The sequence below is a fragment of the Tupaia chinensis genome, unplaced genomic scaffold (assembly GCF_000334495.1).
Source record: "Tupaia chinensis unplaced genomic scaffold, TupChi_1.0 Scaffold000008_1, whole genome shotgun sequence".
NCBI lineage: Eukaryota > Metazoa > Chordata > Mammalia > Scandentia > Tupaiidae > Tupaia > Tupaia belangeri.
In genome coordinates this window covers 746732-759748 of record NW_006159437.1, presented here as the reverse complement: position 1 = coordinate 759748, position 13017 = coordinate 746732, and the positions used below count along the sequence as shown (strand labels likewise).

Here is a 13017-nt window from a genome sequence, read left to right as displayed (position 1 = left end):
TATAAGAAATTGCAGAAAGGCAGACCACAGACTTCCCAGTGTAGTCCAGTGAGTGAAGGGAAGCAATGCTAGGGTCCCATTCACCGATTCACCAGCCTCCAAAGCCAGGTTCAGTGGCTAACATTTGATCAAATTGGACTCTTCTCATCTGAAGAGCTATTCTACCACAGACATCTCATCAGTGGACTCCCTCCTGCTGCAGGAATGTGTATCTTTGACTCTCCCAGGAGTTTGAAGGGCTGTAAAAGAACAGCTGAAAATGACCACAGACTCCATGCACAACGATTTGAACATGGTCTATGCTCTTCAGTTAACTTAAAGAGACACTGTCAAGATCTAATGGTCAAAAATTAGACCAAACATGCACTTTTTCTTTTTTTATCAGATGGAGAAAATCTGATAAAAAAATCACTCAGAATGTTGCAAAAATTACTACATTTCCTTTTTGTAAAACCCACTTTTTGTGGGATTCACAAAATATTTGTTTTCTAGTCCCCCAGAGCATGGCAAAAACCCAGCAGTGGCTCATGTTGGCACCCACCCTCACAAATGGACATCATGGAACTCTTCCATAAGTTGAAGCAATAGCTTTTACTCTAATGCAGACAGGATCATTTCAAACATTTGTGCAACAGCAGAAAGGCAAAAAAAAAAAAAAAAAAAAAGAAAAAGAAAAAAGGAGAAAAAGAAAAAGAAAAAGAAAGAGCTCTGTTTGCCAAGGAGAAGCTGACAAATTTCTGAAGGGGGAAAATTCACTTTAGAGCTTGTGAGTGGGAGTCACAAACAAAAGTGAATCTCCAAAATCGGAAAACGTGTTGCATTGAAACAGAAAAAAAAAAAAAAAAGCAAAAAGACTAGACTACCTGCTTGACAGTGTCCTTTTAAGAATGATGGACAATCAGATTAAGGCAGTCGTGCAAACCATGGCACGTAAATGAGTTCCTCATTCTGGATGGCATGCACCACATCTGTTTTCATGTTAGAAAGTGGAAAAACCCAGGAGAGAGAAAGCAAGGGCAAAACACTCTATTTTCCATGCAGCTTCTCTTACACATTCTCTGCAGTGTGGGGGTTTTCAAAGCTGCACATGTGCCGACGGACATTGGCTGGTGGGCGAGAATTCTGGCTGCCTCTTCCTGAAGATTGAAAAGAAAAAGACACCCAGTGAGCGAGTGGTTATACACGTGTACAGATATGGCGATTCTACCACTCAGGCAGTGCCGGTCCTGGGGCAGCACTGGGCCTGGCTCCTGAGCCGTATCCATCTCACCTCCACCTGCATGCCGTATATGGTTCCTGTACCACCTGGCTGTGTTTTACTGCCAGGTTCATTTCTGAAAGGCATGGCAGTGGAGTGCATTATCTCTTTTATCTTATGGAACCCTCTCTTTCCAGTGGGAAGATGCAGGTTCTGCTGTGTGTGTCTGTCCCAGATTGGCTCCTGCCCTGCACTGCTGACCTGCCCTTTTCTTCCTGGTGTCGGTAGACTCTACTTCCACTCATGCTGATGTAGGCTGAATCCCCCCCAACTCACCATCCTTCTTAAAGGAACTTCATGGGTTGATGTCTGACACTGTGACTTTTAATTGCACTGCTAATTTTTCTTTTTATTATGTCATCATAAAACATTGTTGTCCCTTTGTAGAAAGTCATATATGTCTCTTGGCATTCACAAGAGAGTGTGTGTCTAATAATGGAGGCATGGTGTGTGACCAGAGACCTGCCTGTTGCTGTCGAAGGAATCTGCTACAAGGGGAGACTGCCATCACAGTTCCCTAGTTGGATGGCTCCTTATGCAGCACTTCAAATGAGCTGTCCTCTCTACCATTCTAGCAGGGGGAGGAGAGCACAAACCAGACTTGACAAAGCCAATGGGCAGCAGCTCTGTAGAGTTGGCCTTTCCACCACTTGTTGGAATAGGGAGCAATAATTTTCCTATGAGGTCAAGTAGCATTTTGGAAGGTGGTGTATCAAAGTCACCTTGCTGTCCTGCTACATGAGAGTTGCCTGTTAAAGAAAAGAATCTTAGGAATAATGCTGGGAGGGAACCATCAGCATGTGCTGTAGGTGGTATGGATAAGTTGATTGAGTTGAGGTGTGTAGGGGGGAATCTCCCTGACTGGTAACTCTAAAGTGATGAGGTTTACTATGGTTCACCCCCAAAACTCCCACATGTTCTCTATGAGCCAGCATTTGGCTACTTCCTCTGAGGTTCCTGGTAAAAACTCTCCAGTGTTAACAAGAAGAGGACTGCAAAAATTTCAGGAAAGTAAAGGACTTTTTCCCTCTCTCTTATTTCTTTTTTCTATTAAAACAGAGGAGTGAACACTCAGAAGAAAGAGAAGGAAATGATATCTTAGGAGAGGATTGTGGTCCTTCCCATTCCAAATCTCACACAGTGAGGTCTGGCAGGTGTTGAGAGATGTGAGTTTAAATTTTAAACAAAAACACACTGGAATATCTTTCCACTTCCTGAAAGCAAAGGACCTGACCTGAATTTATGAGGTGGGAAAATATTTTCCATAGCTCAAGTGAGTATAGCCAAGAATAAACAAAATTGATCACTATATATATTTCTATCTAGTTTGGGCTTTCAATAAACTAAAACCATATCTACTCAGGATAATTTGAAATCCTAACACAGAAATAAGAACTTAAGACACCTTGGTGTAATTTTATTTCTACTGCAATGACCCATTTATTTAAGAAAATTAGACGAAGAAACACTGTTTGCTATAGAAACTGCCAATGTTATATGTCCCTGACATTAAATATATGCCCATTTGAAATCACAAAGATCATGAAAACATTAGCATGGAGATGATCAGTTATGAAAGACTGTTTGAATATATGGAGGAAGTTAGTAGGAAAGAGCACTTAAATCTGGAAAATAATATAAAAACAACTTCATTTCTCGTGACAGACAGAGAATACACTCAAACGTTTGACTTTGCCTTGCCAAACTGCCGGAGGCCTTCTGAGTTCTCTAATTCTTGTAGGTGACATCTGCATGTGTTTGGTCAAATGGTGCCACAAGCACTGGCTTTGAAAGGTCTGGCTTCATGGTCCTGTGACATATACATGGTCTCTCTCTCTGTTTTAAAGAGAGAACCACTGAGTTTCTCCTTCCACCTTTTCTTTTCTTTTCTTTTCTTTCTTGGAGAGGTTTTTGCTATAGGGCGCGTGCACTCACCAGACAGAGACAGAGACAGAAAGCAAGAAATCACCCCGCAGGGGGAATGGCCATGCTGCAATCCCTTCTCCTCCATTCTCCTCTCGGGATCTTGGGCACACACGCACATGCGCCCGGCGTAAGTTTTTTAAACCACCGAGTCGGGGACATGAACTGCAGTCAACCACATGGGAGTCCAGTGACATAGCCATTACGCTAACTACTGGTCCCCCTTCCACCTTTTCTTAATTTGCTCTGAGGCATGTGTACTCACTGGAGAGAGAGAGAGAGAGAGAGAGAGAGAGAGAGAGAGAGAGAGAGAGAGCACATTCCCAGGAATGACAACATCACAATCCCTTCTTCTCCATTCTCCTCTTGAAATTTGGGGCACCCATGAACATCCCCCAGGGTGTTTTTCAAGTGACTTGTCCAGTACTCAAATGTGATCCAGCTGACTTAAACAACAAGCCACCTGGCTGGCCCACAGTCTCTCCCCCTGAAGAGCCCTGTACTTGATCTTTAGTGTTATATGATTAAATTTTGAAATCCGTAAGAATTTTATTTTTCAATTTTTGTTTTGTAAGTGATGGTCAGTGGCAAAACAGAGCATGTCCTGAGTGATTGGAGCCTTAGTGCATGCATGATCTCAGGTCCCCAGGTCTGTCTGCCTTTTCTGGACAGATTCTTGACTTTTTGCTCCCCTGACCACTGAGTCCTGGCTCATTCGGTCTTCCACTACCTGCTTCTGCCCTGGGACCATCACCACCTTCCACTGCTGACAGAGGCATGAGCACAAATGCTAGAAAGATCCAAGTCTGATGTCCTGGCCCCTTAATACCTCAAAGAAGGGTATGACAATGGTTGAGTCAGTACCACTACACATTGGGCAGGTAACACACAGAGGCTAGCCTCTTGCCCCTCCTTGATCCAGATTTCTTGATTGTCCCCATGCCATATTCTTGGGGGTCACCTGTCTAAGAAGGGCTGACAGCAGAGACACGTGGGAAAGGGAGGTGATTGATATTTGCCCAACAACTGGTTGGAGGAGAACCTGGCAGGATAAGGGTTAGGTCATCTAGGGGGGACTGACATTCCCCTCATGTCCTCATGTAAGCATGCAGGGCATTAAATGGCAAATACAAAACATCACATTGAGAGAAATACTGTAGAAGAAAGGAAAGGGCTTTATGCATGGTACCTTTTAAGTGTTTTTCCTACTTTTTTAACCACAGTCTCTCTTTTCAGTTTGCACTGGGCAATGCAAATGTTAGAGCTGGTTCTGTCTGCTGTGATGAATAATGATAAAAACAAGGGGAATATGTTGACAGCCTGGAGACTTGACATGCTGATTTTAGCACAGGTAAATGGAGTGTGGAATGCCTGGGCAGCATCCACACTTCAGTGTCTCCCAAGGACTGGGACAGGAAGCTCTGTGGCCCTTGTCGCTGAAATTTCCTTTTGGAACTATCCCTGTAGTTAGTGGGCAATTCTATGGTTCCTTTGGGGTTTGGCCATATTGACAGACAAGCTTTATGCAGTTAAGCCTAAGCAATCCTAAAGCTACCCTAGTTAACTATTGATTGATATAGCTGAAAAATAAAAAAGAGCAACCCCTTTACAGTCTTATTTCTTTAGTTTTTGACTTTCACTTTGCATTGAAGTGAAATATAAATGATCCCTACCCACAGACTTTGCTTTTATGAAAGGAGTAGTTTATTAAAGGTTATAGGCCAAACCTTGGAAAATCTGATCTAGAGTGGCCATTTTATCAACTGCATAAAAGCTTAAGAAAAGGAGCTTGACTTGAGGGTATTTTTAGCAATTTTCAAACCACATATTCAACCAACCGCAGATTCAGAAAGCTTGAGTAAAAGCTTGGAGGGAAAAGGCAGCATATGGGGGCTTGTCAAATATAAGTCCCAAATCTGTGCTTCAATCTCTTGGCAGAAACTGTGGATTTAAAGAAACCCCAGAAATTGAGTTAGAAAGATTTCTCCTGAACATTTCTTCTTCTTCAGTTTATTTTGAAAACACAGGGATCCTTCTTTTTTCCTTTCTTTTTCTTTCTTCTTTTTATAAAGTCACTGCTTGTCATATCCTGATGGATGGTGTGTAGCTTTTCCCACATATTTTCATTTTCTAAATATTCATCTTTGTATAAAAAAGAGATCTCTCTTTGAATGGCTTTGTTCTTGTATGATGTTTCATTTACATTGGGTTACGCATATAACAGTTCCTACATCGCAATCTATTCATCAAATGACCTGAGAAGTTGTTAAAGGTAAATTTTTCTCTATGTGGTGTTAGTAATGAGATCACTAAACAAGGAGTCAGGGGACCTGGTACTCTCCAATTGTATGATCTTTTTATTTTTCCAGAGTCAGTGTTTGCATCCACAAAGGACTGTTGAAATAGCATGAGTGACAACGTTAGAATAAAACATCCTTCTAGCTTAAGCCATTGCTATTTATACCTTTCCTGTGAAGGAGGGAGAAACAAAGGCACAGACAAAAGATCCATTGTTTCAAATTTCACTGTATAGTTAGATCCAACTAATTCGTAATATCTCAAACTTCACTTTACTCATTGCTTTCACCACTTTCCTTATTCAAGCATTCCATTAACTTCCAGTAGAAAATAAGCTGAAGTCTGTTTTCTCTATCTTCAAAATTTTTTCTCCAGGCAACCTTAGTGACATTGAATGATGTGTCAGGAGCAGATAAAGATGCAGCACCCAGTCAGGTTAGCTGTCTGTGTCTGAAGTTGGGTATTTATGGTAGGTTGAGAGGTGAATCTACTTTTAGCAGAGATAAAATACAATTCCAGATGGTCAGTCTTAAGGATATGCAAAACTCACCATGGAAATAATAATGTGGCAGCTGTCCAAAGTAAGCGTGAAGAATGACAGCAACCACCCAAGACCATGTTAGCAAAAGATGTTCACTTTGTGTTGATATAGACAAATAAGATAATTTGTACCTCTGATGCTTCCCAAGCCAAACTAATTTTTGTTTATTACCTGAATTTTAATACATATTTCTCAGCATTCATTAATTAGAGTGGAGAATGGATCTCTGATTGTGTGTTTAGGCTTTTGTAAACAAATATTTCTTCCCTCTTCCTTTTAACATTTACATGTTTAACATAGTGCATTAAGGTTCTTTATATAAACACACAATGCAGTCTTTCCACATACATGTAAAATATTGCTCCACTTAAAAATTCTTAATTATTAAGATTTATAAGCTAATAAACTATAGAGAATAATTTTATAAAATTCAATTTAATTACTAAGAGATTTGTCAAATATTGACATTTTTTGTCTTGGTAGAATCCCGTTTCTTTTGAAAATGTCAAAGGTATGTTTGAAATCCTCTGTGTATTTTTCTAAATATGGATCTTCTACTTTTAAAGAGAAAATTTGGTGGACATAATTATTTGGTACATTTTAATACTTTTAGAACATGTGTATTCTTGGGAACCAGCAGTTAGCATAATGGCTATGTCACTGGAATCCCACGTAGTCGACCATGGTTCGAGTCCCGGACCAGGCGGCTTAAAACTCACGCTGGGCACGTGTGCGTGCGTGCCCAAGATCCCGAGAGGAGAATGGAGGAGAAGAGATTGCAGCGTGACCATTCCCCCTGGGAGGTAGGTGATTTTTCGCTTTCTGTCTCTGTGTCTCTCTCTGTCTGTCTGGCGAGCGCACGCGCCCTATAGCAAAAACCTCTCCAAAAAAAAAAAAGAAAAAGAACATGTGTATTCTTATGTCTTAATAGATAATATATTGTAACATTTAGCATATTATTAGTTTTTATATATGTGACATGACACTACATTTATATTTATCATTTTCTTTTTTTGCACAGTATTATGTTGATAGATAATAGCTCTAGTTCATTCATTTTAAAATCAATAAATACAACACTACAAAGAAAAATAATCCATTCTCCTAGTCATGGTTAATCAGATTGTTTCCTACTTTTTGCTATTTTAAACAATGCTGCAATGAAAATTCTTAGGGTTTTTTGTTTGTTTGTTTGTTTGTTTTTGCATACAGACAGGAGAGTTTCTATGGCGTATCTAATAACTAGGAATAGAATTGGATTACTGTACACACTCATTCATCTTTCTTATATATTGCAAAGTTGTTCTTACACAAGTCACACTGGTGTGTGAAGATCCATATTATTTTTCCCAATTTTATTTGGCTTTTAGACATTTTTAAAATTAACTTTTTATTGTGAAAATTTTTGACAATATCTGTTGTTGGTCTGGTACATACATTTTAAAACTCCTCATCAGTCTTTCATCTAATGATCTTGGCAGTAATTAAAGATGCAGACCCATTATTTCATTAGAAGACTTCATGATAGTGGTATGATTCTATCATCCCTTCTGTCTTTGCCTGCTAGATTTCTTTCCTGAAGAACAACTTACCCACATAAATTGTTTGGTTTCTTTGAGATATAATTCAGGTAGAAAATGTAAGCCAACAGAGGATTCTTTTTCTTTATTTACCAATGTCTAGAATAATGAGTTATTTTTCTAATATTCTGCAATGGTGATCAGCCTATCACCTGAGGGTCAGTTTCTATGGTCTCATTATTTCTCTTGGTTTTTCTAGTTATATGGTTCTATCTCTTGGCATGCCTGGTAGTATTTCATTATAGATAAGACATTGCATACATATAAAATAAGATTATTTAGAGGTTCTAGATAGTATTGTCTAGAACAGAGTTGTTTTACCATATTTCCTGCTACATAGAAGTGGAATGACCAACTTAACCCAAATCAGTGACTGAGCTGAGTCAAAGTGGTTCTGCAATTTTGATAGGAATCAATCTACCATAAAGCACATCCCCTCAGGACTTTTAATAGAGAGACTGGCGGTGCCTAGTATGCTTCATGTGATGGGTCTTTCTCTTCTCATTCTTTTCAAAGATTTTTGAGTCAGATTTTTGGTCTCTTGCCACATAAAACTTTAGAATTAGGCAAATGTTTTGACAGGAAACCTTGATCATGTATTTGAGTGCCTTTGTGTCTCAAAATGTCACTCCAGTCTCATGTGATTACTGAGAGTATTTTGTAGTTCTTTGCTCTAGTGGATTTGTCTCCTCAGCACTGAAAAACTCCAGGAAAATCTTCACTGTAAGAAAACGTTCCATTGTCTTTAGCCTTTCTGGTCCACTCAACTGTGGATAGCTGCACATGCTTTCAGGAAAAGCATCATCTGTATTGAGTCCTCCCAGAATTTTCATTCCATCACCCCCATCTTATGTGGCCACAAGATGATCTTTTCTGCCTTTTCTGCTTCTTCTATAGCTGGATCATGTCCAGAGACCCTACCTCTAGCCAGTACCCTCAACTAACAAACGCCTCATGGAAAAGCAGTTGCAGATCATCTCCTCATTTATTAGTTCTCTCTATGAAATCTTAGTCTCATTATCATTTCGGTACTCTCCCTGATACTGTAAAGAGATTGTTACTGTATTTTATATTGTTTGTCCAATTATTCTTGTTGAGAGCTGTTTTGCCACAATACAATCCGTTCTACAAGAAGGAAAATATCAGTGCTGTTAACGTCTTACTTTTTGTCAACTTCATAGTTCTAAAATGGTATCGTAATGTCTTTCCTGCTTCTGTTCTTTGGGTCATATTGAGCTTCCCAGAACTGAAAATATCCTGACTCATCACAGAATCTTCCTTCAGGATTCTAACATGTTTCTCAAATCCCTGTATAATAGGCCACATTGCAATGTATAAGATATCTCTGTATCTCTCTTGAGATTTCTTTCACTTTTTATTATATGATATTACTGTTGATTCTTACTTAATCATACTGAATAGGCCATGGTCTTCATAGCAAAGAACCTATGTCAGATTTACCAGTATATGCCATCTAATCCCTCTTTTACATATCTCAATTTTTACAAATCATTAAGGAACTGAATTTCTCAAGAAAACAATTGCTTTTAAAGGTGAAGAAATGCTCTTAGTATTAGGTCATTGGAAAAGTCATGATGTATTTTTCTGTTTTTCTATGCAATCCATGTCATGAAGAAAAAGAATAAACTGAAACTGTCCTGGCCATGAAGAGACATGTAGTTACTCTATTTATTGTATATTTTGAATGGAAAATCTAATAAATAAAAACAGAATAGAGAAATATTCTTAATATAAAAATAAACCAGAAATAACTCTATGTCTCAATCATTTTGGTGAGTTGAGGATATTGAAAGCAGTTATTATTTTTATTACTCATTCCTAAATTAATTTTAATTAAAAATATTGAATGTCAAAAAAGGCATGTTAAAAAATTTAGTAAAATTATTGTGTATGCACATGTGTGTGTCTTAACATGAGGATATATACAAATGTTAATTGTGGTTTTCTTTTGTGTAGTTATATTTGTAGGTAATTTTTATTAGGTTCCTTGTGTTTTCCTATACTTTCCAAATTTCTCACAATAACTATTTTTTACTTGTTTATATGAAAATATGCAGTAACTAATACAAAAAGAAATCTATTTTAACCTATAATTCAAGTGTAAGATTCCCTCTCCTCTTGGCTTTACCCCAGTAACTTAGATATTATATGGGAACTATGAGCATCTTTTCTTTTCTTATTAAATAAATAAAGTAATTTTTTTTAAAAAAATGTGAAAATATGAACAGCTATTAAGGAAATATGCCAAATTGAAATAAGAGAATTTGGCAATTAATGCTAATATTTTTTGTTAGTCAGTACTGAAGTCTTTCTTAGTCCAGAATTCTGTAAAAGAGTATAGGTAGCCTTCCTGCTATAAATAAATTGTTTTAGGCACAAACATTTTAAGTGTTTGTTCTGACATACAGACATCTTTATTAATGAGAATGTAAAAGCTCAAAATTAGGGAGGGAAGAGGCAACTCATGCTGCACAAAAGAGAAAAATACCCTGCTATATTTCCAGACAAACTGCCACAGCGAGACTTTGTATTATTTGACTCTGATTTATCACAGAGGGGGAGAAAAGATGATGAAAACAACTCGTCAAAAGCTAAAATCTTCACCTCAGGATGTTTTCAGAAAAGAAATCAGCACTTCATCACTTAGATAAGAGGCTTAAGACTGAAGATGTAATAATAACTAAAAAGAATTTGGATCATTTAAACCTAGAAATTTGTGAAGATTCTGAATTCTTGGTTATAGCGCTAACCTCAATATTAGACGTATGTTTCTGCTAAGATTTATGTGAACTATTACTTCTCTTTAAGCAGAGGCATTACTAGCCACCTATCAAACCTGAAAAAGAACTGATAGGCAATTATCTCATACAATTTCTCTCACAGTATTAGAAGTATAGACACTAAAGTCTTAAAGAATTTGCAGTCACATCAAAGCCCATTGAGATAGGTGACAGAGAGAAATTAAAATTGGTATAAAAAGACTTCTGTTTTCAGCTAAGATGTAATACCTTGGGACAAACCAACTCTCCCATCGAAAACAACTAGAAAAAGAAAAGATAAAATATTTTAAGAAGCTATTTGATGACATTGGGAAGCTGTCATGGCAACCAGAATCTAAGGCATCAATAAGTCAGAAGGGGGAACCAGCGGTTAGCATAATGGCTATGTCACTGGACTCCCATGTAGTCGACCGCGGTTCGCATCCCGGACCCGGTGGCTTAAAACTCATGCCGGGCGCCTGTGCGTGTGTGCCCAAGATCCCGAGAGGAGAATGGAGGAGAAGGGATTGCAGCGTGACCATCCCCTCTGGGGAGTGATTTCTTGCTTTCTATCTCTCTGTCTCTCTCTGTCTGTCTGGCGAGCACACACACCCTATAGCGAAAAACCTCTCCAAAATAAATAAATAAATAAATAAGTCAGAAGGAAGAGAGCTTCAGAGTTAAGCAGACAATCTTCAAACTGTTTCCTCTTGTGGTATTTGGTGATTTTTGATACCGGACAACAGACTGAAAATCCAGATATGGGGTCCTAAGAGGGAAGGAACAAAAAAACCTTTTTTTTGATAAATTCACAGGACTGTAGACAAAAAAAAAAAAAAAAAAAATTGAGTACAAGTCTTTCAAGGTAGCCAGGCCTTGAGGAGCCAAGATCCTAAAAAAGAGGTAGAGAAAGAAAAATAGCACCAATGCCTAGTGGTTTCCCACTAGAAAAATGATCAATTTTTAGGTTGCATGAAGAACAGGATACATAGCTCAGCAGAAGTCTGCTTAAAGTCAGAGTAAAGTGTTTAGAAGTTTCACAGTGTCAAGAAATAAAAAACTGGAGTTAAAGATATCCAAACAATTAGGGCTATAATAGGCAGGACCTAGGATCTACCCTGGGCTCCTAGGATAGACAAGCCCTGAAAACAAGATGTATCAGGTAGAGTAGGACAAGCTTTATGAAACCAAGCCTCACTCAAGCTCAGTCCACAATTAGAAAGCCACAGAAAGGAAAAACATGATTTAAAGAAGTATCGATTGTACAAAATAATAATGATGTAAAATAAGCATAGAATTAAAATGAATGACAAAAAGCTCCCAAATTGACACAAGATAGGTATAATTAGGGGGTTTTATGATTCTTGCCTTGTTTGGCGTGTGACAAAATTAATTTATTTTGGATTATAAAAGGTTATGTAAAAAGGAATGCTTCTTATAATCTCTCGGATAAGAATAAAAAGAATAAGAAAAGAATGTAGAACAAATTGATAGAGGAGAAAATTGAATGTTAATTTACTAGATTAATTCAAAGAAGGGGAGAAAGGAAAGAAAGAAAACATAAATCCAGAGAAACAGGTAGAAATAGTTAAATGGTATGTCAGCAACTATATTAAGTATAAATGAACTATAGGCTGGTCCTATGGCCTAATGGTTGAGAAAATAAGATCCCACAAGTCCCGGGACTGACAGCTCGAAAACCATGCCAGGTATATGTGTGTCTGTGTGTCTCTGTGTGTGTGTGCACATGCAGGCCCCAAATCCTGACAGGATGAAGAAACAGAGTAGAAAGAACTGCAGTGTGACTACACTGCCTTCGGTGCTGCATTCCACCTTTCTCTCTCTCTCTGTCTCTCTCTCTATCCCTGGTAAGCACACTTATCCACTGGCAAATTAAAAAAAAAAAGTTAAATGAACCAAAAATTATAATTTTAAGGCAGGTATTATCAGATTATAAAGCAAGTCAGGGCAAGCCTATGGTGTGGTGGTTAAGGTGGCTGGATCCTATATGGATGACTGTGCAGTTTCAGTCCTGGGCCAGGTGGCTTGAACATTCCAGGCACATGTGCTTGCATGTACAAAATCTCAAAAAGGATGGAGAAATGGAGAAGAGGGGATTGCATCATGACCATTCCCCACAGGGAGACCTTCTCACTTTTCTTCTCTCTCTCTGTGGTGAACACATGCAGCCTCTGGTAAAATTTAAAAATAAATAAATAAATAAAAATAAAATGAAAAACAAGTCAAGCTCTGCATTGCTTATGAGAAACAAGAGGACATAAGGACACACAAAAAAGCTGAAAATTAAAAGATATAAATTCTCTAACATGCAAATGTTAACTAAAACTAAAAGCCATTCACTTTATATCAATATCAGACAAACTTTATGGAAAGTAAACTATTTAAGAAGAAAAATAAGAAGGACCAATGGATGGCACAATGGTTACATTGCTGAACTTCCATGTAGTCGACAGCAGTCCAAGTCCTGGATCTGGTGACTAGACATTCACACCAGGCACATATGTGTGTGCCCAAGATCCTAAGAGGAGAATGGAGGAGATGGGATTGCGTCATGGCCAATCCCCTTGGGGACAATTTCTTTCTGTCTCTCCAGCGAGTACACACTACCTACAGCAG

At 38.2% G+C, this 13017-nt stretch overlaps 1 protein-coding gene across 2 annotated transcripts in view; it reads right to left on the bottom strand.

Annotated features, from left to right (window-relative positions):
• GRM1 (glutamate metabotropic receptor 1) overlaps positions 1–13017 on the bottom strand; it is a 561669-nt gene that overhangs the window by 9438 nt on the left and 539214 nt on the right. Inside the window, exon 10 of one of the 2 annotated variants that reach the window (XM_006139863.2) lies at positions 1052–1136. The exons of the other annotated variant lie outside the window; for it this stretch is intronic. Within the exon in view, the coding sequence (XP_006139925.1) occupies positions 1076–1136 (61 nt within the window). The 3' untranslated portion in view covers positions 1052–1075. The remainder of the gene's footprint in view (positions 1–1051; positions 1137–13017) is intronic. 2 annotated transcript variants of the gene reach the window in all.